This window comes from Phyllobates terribilis, unplaced genomic scaffold (genome assembly GCF_046119375.1).
Source record: "Phyllobates terribilis strain yellow unplaced genomic scaffold, ASM4611937v1 Scaffold_5__5_contigs__length_657084704, whole genome shotgun sequence".
Classification (NCBI taxonomy): domain Eukaryota; kingdom Metazoa; phylum Chordata; class Amphibia; order Anura; family Dendrobatidae; genus Phyllobates; species Phyllobates terribilis.
Window position 1 is genome coordinate 385,651,492 of NW_027362765.1, and position 21,142 is coordinate 385,672,633.

The 21,142-nt window shown below is 40.8% G+C and overlaps 1 protein-coding gene across 1 annotated transcript in view; it reads right to left on the reverse strand.

The window, feature by feature from the left end:
* LOC141273291 (ovostatin-like) overlaps window positions 1-20,907 on the reverse strand; it is a 54,971-nt gene extending 34,064 nt beyond the window's left edge. Inside the window, exons 1-15 of the mRNA XM_073684920.1 lie at window positions 20,750-20,907; window positions 17,455-17,638; window positions 15,838-15,994; window positions 13,955-14,007; window positions 13,015-13,035; window positions 12,537-12,705; window positions 12,318-12,402; window positions 9,419-9,545; window positions 7,928-8,042; window positions 7,630-7,745; window positions 6,910-7,068; window positions 6,149-6,379; window positions 4,823-4,880; window positions 4,555-4,697; window positions 1,662-1,811 (exon numbers count right to left, since the gene is read on the reverse strand). Of these exons, the coding sequence (XP_073541021.1) occupies window positions 1,662-1,811; window positions 4,555-4,697; window positions 4,823-4,880; window positions 6,149-6,379; window positions 6,910-7,068; window positions 7,630-7,745; window positions 7,928-8,042; window positions 9,419-9,545; window positions 12,318-12,402; window positions 12,537-12,705; window positions 13,015-13,035; window positions 13,955-14,007; window positions 15,838-15,994; window positions 17,455-17,638; window positions 20,750-20,817 (1,836 nt within the window). The 5' untranslated portion in view covers window positions 20,818-20,907. The remainder of the gene's footprint in view (window positions 1-1,661; window positions 1,812-4,554; window positions 4,698-4,822; window positions 4,881-6,148; window positions 6,380-6,909; window positions 7,069-7,629; window positions 7,746-7,927; window positions 8,043-9,418; window positions 9,546-12,317; window positions 12,403-12,536; window positions 12,706-13,014; window positions 13,036-13,954; window positions 14,008-15,837; window positions 15,995-17,454; window positions 17,639-20,749) is intronic.
* Between the last annotated feature and the right edge of the window lie 235 nt (window positions 20,908-21,142).

The window sequence follows — 21,142 nt, forward strand, 5'->3', positions numbered from 1 at the left end:
TCTTACGTTTGGTTGGAAAGAAGCTCATCTCAGTCTTCATTTATTGCCCAGCAAATTTCAAACATTTTGAAAGGCGACATGAGGATTGAGCAGATTGGATGGAGATTTTTTTTTATAGTATACATACCATAAAGGTACCCCAGGGGGAGATATTCCAAAAAGGTATCACCGAGGTTACATAGGGTATTTTTTGGCTCTGAGACCTTGCAAACCATGGAGTAACGTGCAGGGGAAGGATGCAAAAAAACAATTGAATTTGCTAATCTCTTGACCATGTTGGATTTCACACTGCTCCATCCTTTGTTCTCATTGATATAAGCTGCCTGCAGAGGTGTCTGGCAGAGGCGTATGTGATGCGCCCCCGGGGCGTGGGGTACTCGGCAGCCGGGCCTATGGATGCCGGTGGGGGATATCACGGTGGCTGGCCTGGTCCGTGCCCCAGGGCGGTCAACCAAAAAGGGGATTGTAACTTGGATAGAAAATAAAAACAAAGTAAATAGTTTGTGACACTACCTGTGGTACCTGGTAAGGATTACCAGCGCTGCTACAGACCTCCGGGGGCAGTGTGGAGTTTGATGGTGGGTGGTGATGCTGGGACTTTTAGTGCAGGCAGGATGGCGCAGCAGGAGTAACTGACAGCGGATTCGCTTCAATACCTTTACTGGTGCGGATGTCAGGTACGGTCCAGGGTACTCAGTAGCATGGGTGCACTTCAGGACTTCTCCCCAGTGAGCGGGTATAAGGCCTCCTGGTCCGTGTCTGCCTCTGAATGCTCCTGGCCAGTCTGAAACTAGGCCTAGCTTATGTGTCATGCTGTTCCTTCACCTGTTGCTTGGTAGTAGGACCTTCCGCTGGCAACCACTCTCCTTGGGCACTGGGGCCTTGTGGTTCCTGGTCCTGTAATGGGTCTAGCTTCAGGTCAGCCAGGGACTTTAGTCCTCCTGGGATGCCGGTGATTCCTACTGGGTATAAAGGGACCCTGTAGGTGCGGACCCGTTGTCCGGTTTGTATATCGGGGTGAGCCTATGATGCTCCTCTGCCCCCTCAACTCCTCTTTGCCATCGGCCACACTCGGGGCCCTCAGAACTGAGCAGCAGACAAGCTGTGTCTTTGCTGCTCTCAGCGTCAGTACGCTCTCAGACTCTCAGTCTGACTACTCACAACTAACTGACTGGCTGGCTCCACCCTCCATATATATCCCTAACGGGCTCCCTCTGGTGGTGTGAGGTGGAAGGGTGGAGGTGTTTGTATGTAATGAGGGCCTCTTGTGGAGGAGTCCATCCATGCACCCTTGGTCCTGTGGTACCTGTGCACAGCAGGGTGCCACATATGCCTCTCCCTATTGGGAGCATGAGCATGCATGCCTGACTCAAGAGATATAGCATAAATGCATGGCCCCTTTAAGATCTCATCGATAGTTTACTCCATGAAACTTTTGGAGCCTCTGAGATGAAAGTTTTAAAAAGCTGCATTATATAATAAAAGGTTGTTTTTTTTTTTTTTTTTTTTTTTTTAATATCTTATTTTATGTATCGATAGCAATGTCAATGTAGGAAGTTACTGACAGATGGTAAGAAGAACTTGCAGAAGGGAAGATTAGGCTTAATATGAGAAATGTAGAGTTTTCAATATAAATACTCTGCTTTTACATCTATTCCTACCGTTTCACGCTTAAGAGACTGGTCTGGGCCTAGAAGCAGGAGACTTGCATCGTAAATCCTCACATGACACATGGAACGATGTGCTGATTCAATATTCAAATTAATAGAGGAACCGGGTGTTGCCCTTTGTGCTGAAAATTGCAAGAAAGCCTAAGAAAAAAAAAAAAAAAAAACCAGGTTATCATTTTTCTTATAGCCACTATGACATCTCCATGTTGGGTTGGAGACAATTTGGTAAAAATTCTCAGCCCTACCCTCTAAGTAACGCTGCCTAAGCCAGAGATGAGATGTAGCCAAGTGAGCTAAAAAAAAAAAAAAAAAAAAAAAATTATGATAAAAAAAATAAAAATTTAGTGGAAGAGATGCTTCACCCATCAACTACGTACTAGCGGTGTTAACAGGTCACCGAATCAAACTTAACTGATTTTACGTGACTTATTTTGAAGGGTACTAGGTCATTGCAAAAAAAAAAAAAAAAAAAAAAAGGGGGGGGGGGGATCATATAAATCTATCCATCTTAAAAAGAACCTACAGTGCACCTTACATCCTTTATCACCCGTGTCAGATTCCAAGAAATACAATGTGTAGTAGAACTAAATAGCAGACATGGTACTGTTCAATACTGTAATTTATAGAACAATTTGCAGAAGAAGCTAAATAGGTTCAAATTAAGGAAAGCATTTAAAGGGAATCTGACACTGGCTTTTTGCTGCATTCTCTACATGATGCTACTCCGATTAAGACACAGTTTCCAGTGACATATCACTTACTGGGCTGCTTGATAAAATCCCAGTTCTCTGCTGCAGATCCAGCAGAGCTCAGAATGCTGAGCTGTGTATAACCCGGCCCCCACCACTGATTAGTAGCTTTCTGACTGGTGCCAATCAGTGGTGGGTGCATGGTTACACAGAGCTAAAACATGGCATGATACAGTTTGTCCTTTAGCCTATGCGCTCACTTAGCGTTTTTGTAGCGCTTGTAAAACAGTCTGCCATGCAAAGCAGTGTGACGTCGGATGTGCTGTGCACATGATGCGCTAACTTGCGCGCCAAATTCGCATTACTTTGCAAAACGCAGCATGACCATTTCTACTGCAATTATGCTGCAGCGTAATCGCAGTGCGTGTGGTACCGAGGATGAAGATGAGACTACAACTCCTCATCCTGGCTACCACATGGTTTAAAAAAAAAAAAAAAAAAAAAAAAAAAAAAAGTTAAAAATAAACAAAACCTGTATATTCACCTCTCCGGCAGACCCCAGTCTGCTCTCCGGTCTCCTCCGGTCTGCTCCCGGCCGTGTCTTCTCTTCAGCGTCCCCCGCGGTGTACTGTCAGGACCTGCGGTGATGTCATTTAGTCACCTGATGGTCACGCGACTGCTGTCATAGGCGGTCAGGTGATGGTCGCGTGACCATCAGTGACTAAATGATGTTACCGCAGGTCCTGACAGTACACCACGGGACGCTGAAGAGAGAAGACGCAGCCAGGAGCAGACTGGGGGCTGCCGGAGAGGCGCCTATACAGGTTTGTTTTTTTTAACGTTTTTTAATTTTTTTTTACTATAGATGCTCCATTTAAAGCATCTAAGTTGTTCACACATTATAAATCCATGCCGGTTGCATGGATTTATATTGTGTGATCAACTTGTCAAGCTCTTTTCCAAGTGATGCTCAAAATCGCTTGGAGAAGTGCTTGAAAAAACACATGCAAAAACGGTGGGGGGGGGGGGAATTTTAAATCTGCATGTGTTTTTTTCTGCCAGAGAGGCAAAAACGCTCTGCATAAAATCTGCTGTGGGCACATAGCCTAAGTGATAGTTTCCTGCTGATAAAACAGTGATCTTATTAAAGCTACAGCAAGCACTGGAATCAAGCTCTCTGCTCCTACATCAATAGCATAAACCTGCTGACAGATTCCCTTTAAATTAAGCAGCTATATGCCATGACGTTATTGCTTTTTTCACCCTAATGTTCAAGTAGGCAATTCCATTTATATTAATTTTTACTAAAATATTTTCCCTTAAAGGCGAAGACATTCTTTACATTTTTGGCTAAAAAAAAATAAATAAGTAATAGACAGGTTTCTACTTTGGCTTGGATTATCAATTCTGAAAATATTTAGGGGCTGATGCAGCAAAGTGTTTGTGCCAGAATACTTTGCGCAAACATTCAGTGACTTTATCCCGCCAGTTTGAAGTAGCTCTGCTGGGGAGGACACCGGACTGGATGTGGCTTGGCTGAGCCTGCCAGTCAAATTCAGCAAAATGTGGCAGCATTTCTTTTGCTAGAAATGTTACTCTAGCCCCTGACTGGAGTAAATTTCTACCAAGGCTCACTAAGGCAGACGCCACTGAATACATTAAGCGGCGTGCATTCCCATAATTAAGACTTGCGCAAGAAACGGCAGACCCCTAAGGCCCCGATTCATCATTGCCTTTGAGACTGTTTGTCTTGGTCTGTTTTGTTTTCTTGTGATTTTTTTTTTTTTTTTTTTTTTTTTTTTTTTTTTTTTATTTGTTTTTATTCATTTATTCCATTTGTGCCTTTTTAAAGTCTAAAATTATAAGTTGTTTTTTTTTGGCCCCACCCCACTTTGTGGGCTGATTCTAACAATTCCAGAGGTTTTAGCCAAATTGATCAATTGCAACTTTAAAAAAGTTGCAAAAATTTGGAACAAATTCCCTCTAGGATCCCCCCTGATCCACGAATCGCATGCACCATTTTGATGAATTTGATGCCAAAAAAAAAAAAAACCCACAAATTATGAATCGGACCCTAAGACTTTACTGCGGATAAAGACAGTTGTGTTCTATAAAAGTCTCCAATGAGACCTTCAATAGCACTAAAAGTTGACTGATCACTTATGGAATACATGGTAATATGAAATACTCTTTACCGGTGTGTGGAAACATTTCTCAGTTTCAAGGTTGATCTTATGTAGCACAACCTCTTCCTTCAAGATGTTGTAGACAACAACGTCAATCGCTGGAGCGTGGTCTGGAGTTACATCTAGTGTGATATTGAATTCTCCTTGCAGAGCTGAAATGTTGGGTAGAATGAAGCAGTCAGTGCTGTACATATAGAGGCTAGACAGATTCATTGACCCATGTACGAATCCCCCTTTCATATTGCATTTCTACACATCAGAAAATGGCGATACTCACAGTTGGTCAGATCTACCGGCATTCTGCCTGAGTCTATGATATTTGCTTTTGATATTACCTACAGAAAAAAGAAAAAAAAATTGAACTAACAGCAAGACTTAAGGGTTCTAACGATGAGAGCGATGCAAATTCATTAGTCTAATTTTTTTTTTTTTTTTTTTTTTTTTTTTTTTTTTTTTTTTTTTTTAGAGATTTATTGAATCTGGTAAATTTAAATCCTGGTGCAAATTGCCAAAAAATGCCAGAGGCCACATTGCAGAAGATTGCATAAGCCAGAGAAGGTCCACATGTTCTTATGTGCTGCCAGGAGAATCTTAATATTTGACTGAAGTTCTAATTTTGCAAGAAGAATTTAATCATTTCTAGTTTTAACGAAATCTTCAGCCAAAAGAAGTCCAATTTCTTAGGCCTTTGTAAACTAGCCATCTGCCATGCTGGATTTCTTTGGTCATTGTTAAATGAAGATATTGGGGCAAACGATCAACTCTTTGATGCCTAAATTTATGCCTTTTTTGTCCAGAATGCAAGCTTTCAGAAACCAAGAGTGAACATGTGCCTTCAGAAATGGCCATCTGGAAACCAAACTGTGCAGCCAGCTCTTGAATTAAGAAGACCGACAATAAAGAACTTCATTTCTCCTGTGAGCCGCCGGCTTTCAGTCACACAGGTGTGTCGACGTGACTTCAGTTACAGCTCACAGTAATTCCAGGACTTTGACAGCCAATTTTACTGATGTTCTGCAGAGCAAACTCTTAGTCAAAGTCCAAGGGCAAGCATACAACTGCTGCTCAAAGTGCGGTGATCGATAACTGAAGCCGCATTGACACAACTGTATGACTGAAAGCCGGCAGCTCCCAGACGGAACAAAGCACATTTTTTCCCGGGAGCCACACTTTCAATACTGTGGCCGGGCACCTTCTTAACGCCATTTACCTGCAGATCAACCCTATATCTGCAAATAAATAGCATTATCCGATGTAACAGGTTCCCTTTAAAAGGTTTTTCTTGTAGAACTAGAACATTTGTGTTCATTTATAAGATGTTTGAACTCCGAAACATCCACCAAAGAATGAATGTTCTACAGTACTCCTTTGAGAACTGTCATAGTGTCTCGTTCTCACATATCTTTTGAACATGCAGTAACTGATACAAATGTATAGCTAAGCCTCAATTGTCTATAATGGGACAAAAACAGATCCAAAATAAAATATTGAAGCTTCATAATGATTTGAGTGTCTTAATTATATGTTCTTACAATGATTTGAATGTTGCAGTTAATGTCATCTCCATGATCATTATCTGACCCCTTTAGCTGTTAATACTCACCATGTAGCTGAAATTTGTGGAGGTTTCGCCTACTTCAAGGCCTGATTTATCAAATATGTATCTGACTCTAAGATCGTATGTTTGTCCACATTGAAGCTCGTCTTTAGGCCCTTCTATCTGCACGAAGCTCGCAGATCGAGAGTAGAAGCGTGTGATTGAATAGTAGTCATTGGAATAAGTGGGCACGATATAGTTGGCATCGTAACATTGTTCAGATTTTTTGTAAATGACCTGGAAAGAACAGAAAGCAAATTCGAGGCCATGAAAAATAAACTTAAGTTTACAGAGAGTCCACAGAATTAAAAGTATTGTTCCTTTGTATCATGAGGACTTGTCATACACGTCATCATTCGTGACAAGTCATAGGTTGGTCATTGCTGTGCAATAACTTCCATGGTCTCCCTCTTTATTTCTTCCTAAACCCTGTCCATGGGTAATTGAGCTCATTGCTATTGAAGTGAATGGTGGAGAGCTTCAATACACAATCTACTGACAGGTGTGGTGCCATTCCAGCAAATTTAGGGATGATAGTTTTCAAATATCAAAGTGTGGGTGTTTTGTCTGGTTTTGAAGAGCAGGACTAGGGGAGGTCTTAACCAGTCCCAATTTTTCGGGAATGGTACAGGTGGGAAGCTTTTAGAAATATTGAACTATGGTCCAGGGGATTTAAATGATGTCCCTGAAACTTACAAACAAAAGATTGAGCAGATGAATATATTAGGACAATTTACCTTCAATCCTGGGGGTGATATTCCACTCACCTGGATATTGACCACGGATTCCTCCAGTTTCGATGTATCAATGTAGTCCTGGACTTTGCCATTGGCATCTGTGGTCAAATTTTTAACAGTTATCCCATTGACTTGCAGTTCTATTATCTGGTCACTCAGTGGATTTCCAGCACCGTCTATTGCTGCAGCCTAGAAAATGACATGCACGCAATGAAGAAGGTGAAAAACCATAAAACTATAGTTAGTTTAAAATGTAACACACACACACACACACACACACACACTGTCCTCATAGGTTTGGATGGTTGTGGAATCTGGGTAGAGTGGGATGAAATGTGTTCCAATAAAAGTCTTTCAGAAGAATTTTGGAATTTGTCTTCAGCTACTCCTCCCCCCACAGAATTATGAAGGCACCAACAGGATCTACCATCTCAATAATGTGAAAAAAAATTAAAAAAAAAAAAAAAATCTGTCTTCACTGAATACAGAAGGTACAGATTTTACTCATGAATTGAGAGTGAAAGATCAATTCAGAGAAAGAAGCAGATTTCTTTGATAGAGTAAGCAGCTTTGTAATACATCTTAACATGTACTATTGATTTACGAAATAAAGATCAAGATGGCAGTTACTCTATGTAGATTATTTTCACAATTTCAAAAAGTTGACCGTACATTTCCAAAGCTGGGAGGTAAAGGACCAGCAGGACGGACATTGTACCCCTAAAACAGAGAATTTAAGAACTGACTCACCTCTACATAAAATGGAAGTCCTAACATGTAAAACCTCTCCATATTTTGAGGAACAAAACGCACCGCACCCATCTGGTTGGTAATGCTGATGACCTTTGTCTCCTTTGTTTGGATTCCTGTTGAAGAGCAGGGAGAAATATAGGTCATTAATATGATAGGTGACTGTTACAATACACAAGCGGACATCTATAGAGCTCCCCCACAAAAGCTAGCAAATGTAAATACGTAGTATAAGATAATGTTAATCTCATTATCCTAGATTATATGACCCAAAATCAACATTGAAAGTCACATTTACCTGAGCCTTCTTCAGTCGCAATTATTTCCATAACAAGTGTCATATAGTATCCTGACCGATCAAATTGGAAAGTGGTCAGGTCAAGTTCTCCACTGAATATTCCATTAGAATCAAACTGCAAGGCAGAAAATGTCATCAATATATTGCCAACAGCAATAGAGCATGTGGCTCAGTGGTTAGCACTGCAGTCTTGGAGTGCTGGGGTCTTGGGTTCAAATCCCACCAAGGACAACATCTGCAAGGAGTTCGTATGTTCTGTGTATGCGTGGGTTTCCTCCCACATGCCAAAGACATACTGATTGGGGCTGGCAATCTAGATTCTCTATGGGGACAGTGCCAATAATATCTGTAAAGTTGTCTGAATTGTAAAGCGTTGCAGAGTATGTTGGCGCTAAATAAATAGAAATTATATATATTTCATTCTAGAACGCTGCGCTCACATCAGTCCCTGTCTTCCTAGGTGGTAAAACTATACTTCATGATGGTGGTGCTGTGGTCAAAAAAAAAAAAAAAAAAAAACAGTAATACGGCTAGTCTTAGGTTGCTCTTCTCTGTGCACTACTTTATTGGAATGAATTCTTTGAGTTATAGTAATATTAACTTTACCAGGACTACCCCAAAATTATGGTAATAGTATCAGCAGTCTTCAGCATGTTTGAGTATGCAAGGATCAGGTTGTGTGTTTATATGGACTCCTCCCAAAAGTGGGTATTCTCACTGTGTTCGTTGAGACCTCCCTGGGAGGGGCACCTGAAATATCCCAATTTTGACAACCAAGATGTTGATAAGTACAAGAATGTCCCTTTATGGTGCCATCATACAGTGCCTAATTAGCACCACCATACCACGTCCAGATAAAAGGACTGCAGACCCAGTTCATCAAGACGGGCATTTTGTCTTAGTGATTGCCATGCAGGGGTAAGCAAGAGATGAACAAATGTGTACTTTTTATTTACAATGAGAATCAATAGGCACATGTCACTTAATAAAGTTTGCACATCCCATCAGTGGTATGCGCCTCTATGCACCTAGCTAGTTATTCCAGAGATATTTCATTTATGGCATAAGAAATTCCACCATTTGTCAGGATTTTGATGCAATTCTATAAAGTGTTTCATGCCAGTTTATTAAATCAGCCCCCAAGTGATCATTTTTTGTGAGTATGCACATGGAAAACCCTTTACCACCCATTGCACCCAAAAGAGTGCCTTGTGCTTTTCTACACAGAACAAAACATTTGTTATTTTTTTGGGTTTATAAACGAGCATCCATAAGCGATGTAGGCCACTCTCCGCTTATATCACGGTATACGAGAAGTAAAAGCTCCAGACGTAGAGTTAGAACAGCCACTAATATGATGGCTATTCCACCAATTATGGTTAGAATTAATATGGAATATTTGTGTGGAGATTTTTCATAAATGTCTTTTGCGCCTGAAATGCTGAGTTATTTGTTACCATGAGGCCTTATTTTGTTATAATTAGGACTTACTTCTCCAGTGATCGGAACGCACAGTCCATCTGGATTTCGGTTGCAGGCATTCCCATAGTAATAGTTGAGCGGCGCTCTGCAAACTCTGCCCGAGACCTTCCCAGGCATTCCCTGGCCATAGGTGTACCTAGGACAGAAGACAGGAAGCTTCAACACTAGTCCCCACTTTGTACCGTACGTCTACACTGGAAGCGACAGCCCACATGAACATCCCTCTGCCCCGACTCTGCTCACTCAGCTCTGGTCTCAATTCTTTTACTCGGCCCTAGTCTCTCTTGGGTCTTTACTCAGGTCTGGTCTCTTGTAATGGCGGCTATAAGCCAACTCCACTGCTCACACAATGGTCTTGATAGAGGTCCAGATGCTGACTCCTCGGTGTAACTGGCCAGAGTATATCCCGTCCAGATTAAACCCGGGTATAGTTTGTCCCAGGCCAATCTATACCCCTCGTAAATGAGAGATTTTAGATGCCATTTTTTAACCCTCCAGGCTACAATATACCCATCTATTTGATGAGCCCTTGTAAAATGCCACTTTTTTTATTAATTAAAACTGACTTAGACGTAGTGGGAAGGTATGTGTTAATCACATGATGAAGATTGATCCTATAATACATTTCATTTCCAGTCACATTGTATCATGTTTAACATCTCATTACAACAGAGTCTGTGTGTTTGGAACTTTAGGATTTAAGTCAGTTATCTTCTAACATAACTTACCTGACAAACCTGAACCCCCATTAAGATGTTGAAAAATTAAGTAATTCTTGTGTATGTCACGCAATGCTGCTGCTATCAAGGGGAGGGGTATAATATGACCTAGGCCAATTTATACCCCGGAATATAAATTGGCCTAGGTCATATTATACCCATGGTATAATCAAGCCTAGGCCACTTGTACCCCAGGTATAGTCTGAACTCGAGGTATACTCTGGCCTGTTACACCAGACTTGTCTGCTGACCTGGCATCTCCTCCAATCTCTTCTCTGAGGGAACGTGTATTTTACTCTTGAGGTCCTGCTAATTTAATAGGAGGCAGTAAGATTTCAGAAGAACTCTTGAAGGATGTGCCATTAGTTAGGCAAAATTAAGCGGAACCAAGTTGTGCTAAAAGATTTGAAGGGGGGAGTAAATTCAGATGCTGGACCTGATCAGGTGACCCACAGAAGGGATTTCCAAGTCATGCTTGCCACACCGCAGGCATATTTGGTGCCAAGCTTCAGAGCAGAGAAGACATGCTCTAGAGGTACCACAGAGCCTGGTGTGACAGGTCTCAGCCGGAGTCTGATGAGATTGGGACCACTCACAGAAGTGTCCCGAGTTCTGCACATGTTGATCAGGGACAGGACCCGCGCTCTGCACCGATTAAGTTCCTGGGATCTGATGTCGCCTGTCAAGAGCCAAGGTCTGGACCCCCTTGCCCCAAGCCCGAGAGACTACCGTTGACGGTCATGCCGAGATGAGGTGAAAGAAGACTGCGACCAGAGAGGCGTACCAATGATAGCAGAGGAACAGTACGAGTGAGCAGGGCCGTCACTTCCAGCTTTCAACTATGGTATCGGGGACAGTTGGGATTAGGACTTCAGGTTGGGAGGGGGCTGGTTGGTGCGTGGGAGCCTCAGTGGGGCTTTATTGCTTATATCCGAAAGACTTGTGGCGTAGCGCAAACTAGTGACCCCTGCTATGGCCATATAAAGAGAAGGCGAACCAACGTGGTGACTCCCACGACTGGGTGCACTGCATCACAGAAAAGATCTTTACTGCTAACAAAAATAAGTCTTTCAGCATTGTTTCAAGTTATGGTTAATTTTCATTGCTACCAACTCCTTAAAGATAGTTGTTTTATATAAAATGGTTATATCAACCCCTGACTGTTTGAGCTTCATGGTCTCTGTGCATTGCATTCCAGCACCTGTGTTACACTAATATAATTCTGCTTTTCCCTTCTCTATCATTTTTTGACCAGCAGATGGCGGTGTTTGCTTGCATACACTGAGGCATTAACTGTGTGCGTCTTCTCACTTGTCCATTTCCTTACAGCTATAGGCTCTGCTGTTCATAAGGCATGAGGGCGAGCATACACAGTAAATGGAGGTTAGCCGAACGATCATTCAGCCGACAGTTAAGGCAAGACTCCCTCATAGGAGGAAGGCTCGGCTCTTTTTATTCTAGAGGTAGTTTTAATCGGTCCGAGAGGTTCTACCTCCCGAAAAACAAAGAATTGGCCATTGAAATTCAAGAGGCAAGATCTTTGTATCCCCTCATTGGTTGAGGAAGAGTCCATAAACTTTAGTTGGAACTCCCTGAAATTTATGCCATTGGGTGACTTATCTAAAGTGTATGGGGGGGGGGTTTAAACTCCACTGCAATTTTTAGTTATGGAGTCAAGGAACACAGCCAATGTGTGCACCAAAGTTTAGAGAAGGACAGAAATGTTCTAACCCCTACACCTAAATGGTCAAGTGCAGTGTTAGAGGTGGAGTTCCTGGATCCCAATGCAAAATTTTTAACATGTCCCACCTATGAGCCATTGATAATAATGATGTCTTAGGTGGTAGATGGGCCTTTTGGGCATCCTCAGCTACTAGACCATTTAGATGAGTCAATACTTGGGGGGGGGGGGGGACAAATGTTTACACTTCAATGGCAGGAGTTGATGGGTGGTCATTTAGGGCTGCGGTTTGGCCATTTAAAATCCAATTAAAGTGTCAGAGGATATCAATCATTATGGAAATACTCCATCTTACAAACAGATGGGACCCATCTTATGAATAATGTAGAAGAGCACATAAGGGGCATTGCCCAAGTACAAAATGTTTTAGAAAATTTGACAACAGAATAAAATATCAACATGGAGCTTTGGATTAACAGCATGTGTCGGCTTTATAAAAGGCACCTACTTGGCATCGGCTGTATATGACATGGTCTTATCCAGGATGGTTATGGATCTCGGAGCCGATATTTCTAACTTAATGTTGGGCAAAACTGGAAGACAAGAAGTTGGACAATGTTGTGATAATTCTTTACAAATTGCCTATTAGCCAAAAAAAAAAAAAAAAAATCTAACGCCCGCTTCCGAAATGGCCCCAAGGTCATGACTATAATAAGCAGGTACATACCATATTCAGCAACACTGAATGATTTGGTAACGGTGTAACCAGACTCCTTTTCAATGTTTATTATGTAATCTCCAAATTCTGGCTCTTCAGGTAAAATAAATGATAAATCAAGTAAGGTAATCTCTGTCTTCTGGTCCGTCCACTGATAGAGACGGTTTCCAGTGGGATCCTGTTTACAAAATGTTTAAGTTAAAAAAATAAATAAAATAGATATACCACCACTACTGAAGAATAGCACGCTATGGTAAAATCTGTATTCAGTAAAGACAGATTTCCACATTACCGAGACAGGATATGACAATTGGTGCTCATAAAGTTCATTTTCACATCTATTATTGATTTATGAAATTAGAAATAAAATGGTTACGAGAATATATTTGTCGCATGATTCTGAACACGTACATGCAATAACAAAATATAAAGAAAACAAGCATATACTCTACATGCGCAAAGCTCAAAGACCACTAAATGTTCTTACCGTTATGTAGATAATCGGATACTAGGAAGGAAAAATAAAAATTACAATACAAGAATATAACTACTATAACACTGCTCCTATGTACAAGAATATAATTACTATAATACTGCCCCTATATACAAGAATATAACTACTATAATACTGCCCTCTATGTACAAGAATATAACTACTATAATACTGCCCTCAATGTACAAGAATATAACTACTATAATACTGCTCCTATGTACAAGAATATAACTACTATAATACTGCCCCTATGTACAGGAATATAACTACTATAATACTGCCCCCCTATGTACAAGAATATAACTACTATAATACTGCACTGACATGTAAAATCTGTACTCCAAGAAGTAGATTGAACTATCAGAGCCAGTGTAACACACAAAGCAGACTTTTCTGCATAATAACACCACGTCTACAAGTCCCATCCCTTTCCATGCCCTGCTCTCAGACGAATAACTAAGCTTTCTGGTGCCTCAATCAGTAAAGGAACACTACCTTTCAGGAGGTAAAGGGAGACATGTAGTAGAGTTGCCAACCTTTCTGGGAGCCTGAAAGATTCCCAGAATATGGGAAGACCTAACAGAAAATCTAGGATAAGTGGCAAGTGTCATAACTTGTCTTCATCAGGGCCAGCACCAGCATCAAGCCAACCTGGGCAGATTTGAGGGGCCCTTGATGTAGATAGTCATGTATTATTCTAGGCAAGCCTGGGCTTGAGTTGACCCACTCAAACCTGAAGCTGGTTTTGGCCCCTTAAGTGACCAGTCACCTCTGGGGGGGGGGGGGGGGGGACTTTGAAAATGTACACAAATGTGAACACTGCGTACAATTTAGTCCTCCAGGGCAAGAGCTAAGACATGTCCACAGCAGAAAGCTGCTTGAATTTCTATTAAACAGTTTACAGATATTTTAGACATTCCTAGCGTATACTCACATATTCTTCCACCATTTCTAAACGATTAGTCAAAGAAATCACAATAAAGTTCACTATAAAACAAACAAGGAAAAAATAAAATACATAAGACCCCTGATGAAGCAGTGGTGAAACACATGTCAGGTCTATTGATGGGTGAGCTGTTATATTTCTTATGATCGACGCATATAAATAAAATGTTGAACCTTATTGTCTAAACTGCATCCTAAAAGCACTAATATTTTCTAATGCTTGAATAGACTTCTGAATAGTAAATCTGACTAGCTATATGGTCTTTTAACCCCACTATGGCATAGAGGGGTGCAGCTCAGGGGAGGATCTTGTGGGGCACCAACCAGCCTGGTCTTATTTAGATAAACAGATATAAATTACACATTTTGCCAGATTTTCTTTTGCAGATCTCTGGCATGTCCTGCAAGAAACAGACCTCTCAAAATTTGAGCCTGCACACAAATGTATTAGTATGCAAGTTATGTAACAATGATGAATACTTAAATATTATGCAAAATGTAAATGCAAAATATTTACTGATACATCTCTAGTAACCCAAATTATAGGTTCCCTTAGGACACAGGATTATACAAATAGCTGGAACAAAAAAAAAAAAAGCCAGGAACAAAGTACACCAATATTGATAAAGTTAATTTTAAGTTTACCAGATTAAAAAAAAGTTATATAGATAATGTGAATGAACAAACTCCAAAAAAGACCCCTGATGAAGCAGTGGTGAAACACATGTCGGGTCTATGGTGGGTGAGCTGATTAGGAATTCAGTCAGTGCATATAGATCTAATGTGCATTTTATATTTTCCTTGACTCACTGGACTTTTCATATAATTAGATATCACACATTAAAAAAGGGGAATTACCTTTGCACTGACAGATTAAGTACACGCATATATGCATTATTGAATTAACCAGCATACATACAGTGTTATTGTATGGCTACTTGGGAATTGTGCATTCATGCACATGTGGAACTTTCTTGATTATCTCAACCTCTAATTTTTAGTTGTCCATGTCTGTCTTTTTCAGTGTTTGTTCATTCATTTTGTCTATATAAAACTTTTAATCTGTTAAATAAAAATTAACCATTTGTCATTATTGGTGTACTTTGTTCCTGGCAGTTTTTCTTTTGGATATTTAAATGTAATATAGTAGTAAAGTATTTTACATTCACTTTCTCATGGAGTGCAATATGTGTATGCATCCATGTCTAGGAAGAAGCCAAAAGAAGGCGAAACCTCAGAATCTGACATGCCACATGGTTTTTATGATAAAGCACCATTTAATTCTGCGCTTGTGAAGCTCGAGAAAAACTTTCCTCGACATCTGACATTAAAGGCTTGCTGCGCTATGTTGGTGTCTTGTTCATGCATTCCTAGGATCACAGTTACAGCTTTTTGTTGAAGACTTGAGTAATAGTGAACAGGATTGTAGAACAGAAGCTCTTTTGATGTGAAAACTTTCGTCATGTGACTAGGCACAGGTCTAGAAGAAAATGGGACTTGTGAGGCATCACATACCAGCTGCACATCCACACCAAAATCTGTAGGTGTTACATGTATACAAGTTTTGCTGAGGATTTTCTACAAATAATTTTGTTTGCATCCATATGTTTGATACAATAAGGTCTGCAATAAATCTACCCAACCCTTAAACCTTAGAAAAATGGGCAAAGTTTGCAAATTATGTTTTAAATAACATGCTGCAATTTTCTGTTTTGTTTCTCAAGAAGCGCAACCATCTTGGTTGTCATTTAGATATAATTCTCCTAGGGAAGCATGCATTATATATAGCTTATAATTTAATGGTGACACCTGTTATTACCCTTGGAAGAAGGGTGCAGTTATAAAAGATGACAAATCAAATATAAAACATACCCTTCTCTCTGGGTTTATAAGTGGACTTTTCCAGCTGAATTAATGTAATTTTCCCAGTTGGAGCTACCACCACAGCCCTACGTGCTGTATAGTTATAGTTGGTGGCCACTGCATTGATTGTCAGAAATACAGGAGCAGGTTTAGGAATATCAGGCACCTAAAGAAAACAAACACAAAAGTTTACTTTGGAGATGTCTTAAAGTGTGAAATCTGAAATTTGAGGACTTTTTTTGTAAATCCGGGAACAAGATTTAAAGGGCTCCCCGCATTAGGACAACACACAAGAAGTTTGTGGTTTAAAAACGTGTAGAAGAGTTTAGTCCCCGGACGATGGAGGAGCCTCTAGCTCTCCTTCCCTTTCCCATTAAACTGATTGATAGAGCATTAGTGAACATAATTCCTCAGATTATAGGGCTAGGATAAGAGAAGACACGAGCAAATTTTGGCAAATTTGCTCATCGATAGTGATTTGCCAGATTTGCTCAAATTTGATTTTACTTGGTAATCTACTTACTGATAAAAGCCATTTATTATGCTCTGCAATATGTACAGACCCCAGAACATAAATGGAGGGGTTAAAGTATTTTATTAAGGTCACCTCCCTCTCACCTATGCGGACACCACAATTTCCCACCCGGTGCTCCACCGACTCTTTTCTATCTTAAGTCTCCTCTACTCTTTGGCATTTCCAGCACTGGTTAGGGCTCACACAGTGTCAGGATATGCATTTTCCCCACGATATCACTTGTGGCCTAGTTAGCGCTCAAAATGCCGAAGAGTGAAAATGGAGGTGAAGACTGGAGCTAAACTGTCATACTAAGGCAGGTTAAGGGTGAGGTGACCATGTTTTTCTTTAGTTTTTAACCCTTTCTCAGCCCTGAAAAAGATTTAAGCAAAATGTCACCATTTTGTGATTCGAATTGCAAAAAATTTGAGTTCTAGTGAATCAAAGTATTTTATAAAATCGAAGAGACTTCAGTGTACCTTTAATCAATTGTCTCATCTCTACCTTTGACCAGGGACCCATGTATCATTGGTCCTACCTGTGCAGCCGCACAGGGTCCGAAGAGGAAATCGGGTCCATTTTCACCTCCAAAACAGGTGGGATTGTGCATTATGAGGGGCTAGTAGACTGCACAGGGCCCATATATTGTTCTTGCACATAGGCCATCTTCTGCCCGTGTCTGCTACTGCCCTTGACGAAATGTGTCGTGATAAGAACAGGGACAAAGTAGGGCTACGATTTCTTTTGTTTTGGTACCACGATAGTCAAGATATTAATAAACCAAGGGTAGGGTTGGTATTACAAGTACCAACCTATTAGGGCTAAATGTGGGGTCTATGCAGGTCAATGGAGAGCAATATGTGGTGCAACAGGGATAGACACTAAACAATCACATGAATGATGAGCTCCCAATAATAATGGTCCAGTTTCCATGATTTGGATGAGTTTACACCCTCTTTAAAATTTTACAGTTTATATATCAATCTGCTACTTTCAATGACCCAAACAACATGTACTAAGTCCTTATCTCTCTGATATTTCACAAAACTTGTAATAAAGATTGATGGTATAAATTGTTGATAATCTAATGAGAATCTAAACCTTAGACCAACCTCGAATTCCGGACACTTGAAGATGTCACCAACTGGGAACTGCTCGCTGAGGATTATGTGAGTCACGCCGTTGACCTCGAGGGTGATATCAACATTAACTGGTTGCGAGTGGCGTTTGACCTCCAAGCATCCTTTGACCAACTCCCCACTCTTCAGCAGAGCAGGGATGGAAAAGGCACATTGTCTGAAGAGAAACAATAAGAAATATAAAATGGTTTGGGTTAGAATGAGTCACCATTTGCCTTCATGAACTTTTGGTTATAAAAGTTCTAAAAACGTTGTGGTCTCCAGGATAATCTCCACCTTCTGGCAACTACACTACTCTAAGGGGAGGTTGATGCTTTGCCAAAAGGCACTGTCCTGGTTGGCATCCTCAGTCCAGCATCATGGGTGCCTATTGCACTTACTAGGCCTTGCAATGGCACGACATTGATTGAGGACTGACCCAACATCATAACACCATGGGATCTATTAAGGTTTAGCGGTGCCCAGAATGCCAAGCCAAAGATGCCAGATACAGAAGTGAAGATGTCTCAGGAACAGCAGTCACAGAGGACCATTCTGGATGCTGGAACAAGGCAGCACAAATCTTTTTGCACCATTGAAGTAGAACCCAGAAATGGTTAGGAAGAAGTCACAAAGATTGAGCAGAGTTGGGATGTTAACATTCAAGAAGCGCTAACAAAACACGAGGCAGGAGCAGAATAGGCCAGAGCCAAGAACACTCAGATATACAATGAATGGAAGTACAAAGATGGTCAAAGCCGATCAATGCTTGATGCCGCCATAAATGAGCACCACTGGAACTACATAGGTTGAAAAGAGACAAAAAAGGTCCATCAATAGCCATCTCTCTCCTCAGATTTATAATCCACAATGCTATTTGTTGTGAGAAAATCATCCGGCCCTTTAAGAATTGCTGTTATAGTGTCAGCCATTACTACCTCTTGCTTTCAGGCATTCCACAGTCTGACTGCTCTGACTGTAAAGAACCCTTTCCTATTTAGCCGCTGGAATCGCCTTTCCTCCACCCATAATGAATGTTGCAATATAATTAATCAGGCCATAGTGCATTGCTTTACATTTATTAATATTAAACCTCTTCGGCCATGTGTTTGTCCGGATCGCTTTGTAAATTGTCAAGCTTAGTTTTTATTACATGACCCAGTTAGAAAATCTCATGCACCATTGGTAAATTCTCTGCGTACTCCGCATGACCAGGTCAAGAAAACAGCAAAGGGTAACTTTAGTAGTCCTTAAAATAGCAAAGAAACAATAAAAAGACAATGTTTACCAGGACTCATCTACCTTGTCTTTATTGTTGCCATGCTATTTTAAAGGTTGGAATAAAAGTTAAGTAATTTTTGGTGCCTCAGATTCCTTGAAACCCTTTTCAGTTTTTATTATACTACATTGTTTTGTGTCACCAGCAAAGACTGACACTTTACTCTCAATCCCATCCACAAGGTCATCTATGAAGAGATTAAAAAGAATTTGGCCTAAATCAGATCTTTGTGGCCCCCACTGCTCTCTATAATGATCCTAGTGCCCCCCAATGCTTTTAGTACCCATCCTTGTAGTCCCCACTGCTCTCAGTAATGATCCTAATTGTCCCCCAATGCTTTTAGTACCCATCCTTTTAGTCCCCACTGCTCCTGGTACTTATTATTGGGGGTCCCCAGTGCTACTAAGACATATCCATGTGGCCCCCAAGGACACATCATGTGATGCCCACTGCTCCCAGTACCAGAACTTTGTGGACCCCACTGCTCCTAGTACAAATCCTTGTGGTCTCCATTGCTTACATGATCCCATTTAGAGAATGTACCATTTAGAACGACTCTTGGTTTTCTGTCCCTTAACCAGTTTTTTTACCCATCCGCACATAGTGTCCCTTAGTCCCAGCTTCTGTAGCTTCAGTATAAGTCTGTTATGGTGGTACAGTATCTAATGCCTTTGCAAAGTCCAGATAAATCACATCAGCCGCATGACCAACATGCAGATTGGCCAGTACTTAAGGGTTATCTTGGACAATGGTGGTTACCATCCACTTCTATGGTGAGGTCACATTGACATTACTAAGGCTGTGTTTGTGTTAAAGAGATTGAAAGGGGTTGGATGCAGTCCTAGAGGACCCAAAAAGGTGTTACATATTACTTTCCAGGGTAATTGGAGGTTTTGCTGTATTGCAATTTGTGGGGGAATTAAATCTATAGTATAGCCAAGTCATTTAGGGATATAAAAAAATAAAATAATTGGTCAAATCTGTTAAAATTTGAAAGTCAAAAGATTTGATCATCATTACTATTCCCATATGTAAATCTAGTGAACCAGTTATAAAAGGATGGGATACCATGTAATTAGAGCGATTTCCACCAAGTCAGTAAAATCCAGCATAATATTAATAAAAGCTGTGCGGAAGAACAGGATTTCCACTTGTAGGTTGCATCATTTGTCAATTCTTCTGCAATTATAAGTTTTTTATTGCACAGTAACAAATAACAAATGCGGAATAAAAAAGGAGACTGATCGCAAAGACTTCACTGCATTCCCCCTTTTCCTATGTGACAGTCCCCAAAAATCTGACCCATAGACTTGCATTGCCGATTCTGATCTGACACTCGGATCAAAATTGGACATGTTCTCACAATTTTTGCAAAGACTACTCTGATCGTGCAAAATCATGGACATGCGAACAGCCCCATAGACCATCACAAGTACGAGAGCTAGCCATTAAAAACACAGATAGCATTATTTCTTATTATGGGGGCACTCATAGCAATATTACAGGACACTTGGGGCATTAATACTCAGTACGGGACATTTGGGGCACTCAGGCTTTTACTACTTTAAAGAGGACTTTTAAGTACAAAGAGGCAACTAAGGCATTATAAGGGGGCACTCGCACCATTATTACTTTATAGGGGAACATTCTGCTAATTATAACCATTAAAGGCGACTTTATTTCTTCACATGCAACATGACCATTTGTCAGAGATGAATTCACCCCTTAATATAAGAAAGTTGGGGAACCTGAAATACACCAATTATATATGATACCGCTCAATGTGCCACTTAAGTGAGATACTGTTTGCTTATCTTGAGTATCTAAGCCCGTGTACTACTCAGAGTATCACTACATTTACTATCATACAATATAAAGTGACAGAATTCCCCTTGATTTGAATGGATGTAACCTGTGCCTGTCTAGCAGGTTGGACATTCTGGGACTTCTGGTTCCACACCTCCTTCCGCTCTATGAAGTATCCCATTATCAGAATGTCCGATAACTTACGGCTCTGCTGTCCCTCCAGCAATGAGGCTCAGGAGCGCCAGGCTAAGGCTGATCCCCGTCAGGTACATGCCAACACACAGGTAGAGCTCTCACCTGCTGCACCTCAGTGCACTCCACCTGTCTATATACACCTGAGATCGGGGCGGAGACTTCCTCGTTCCTTAGGGCGTAAATCCTGCACGTGGCAAAAGAAACTTGTCAGCACATATCTTGTCAGTACACAAGGAGCCTTGTCAGTAAAGAAAGGATCTGTTCATAAGACTTCTGATCACGAGCTAGAAGCTGCAATTATCCCAAAAAAAAAAAAAACCCAAATATCAGGAATTTGCTTTTGTCAGTGCAAAAAAATGTATTAGATCTGATATTGGAAAAAACCAAACCAGTATGAGGGGT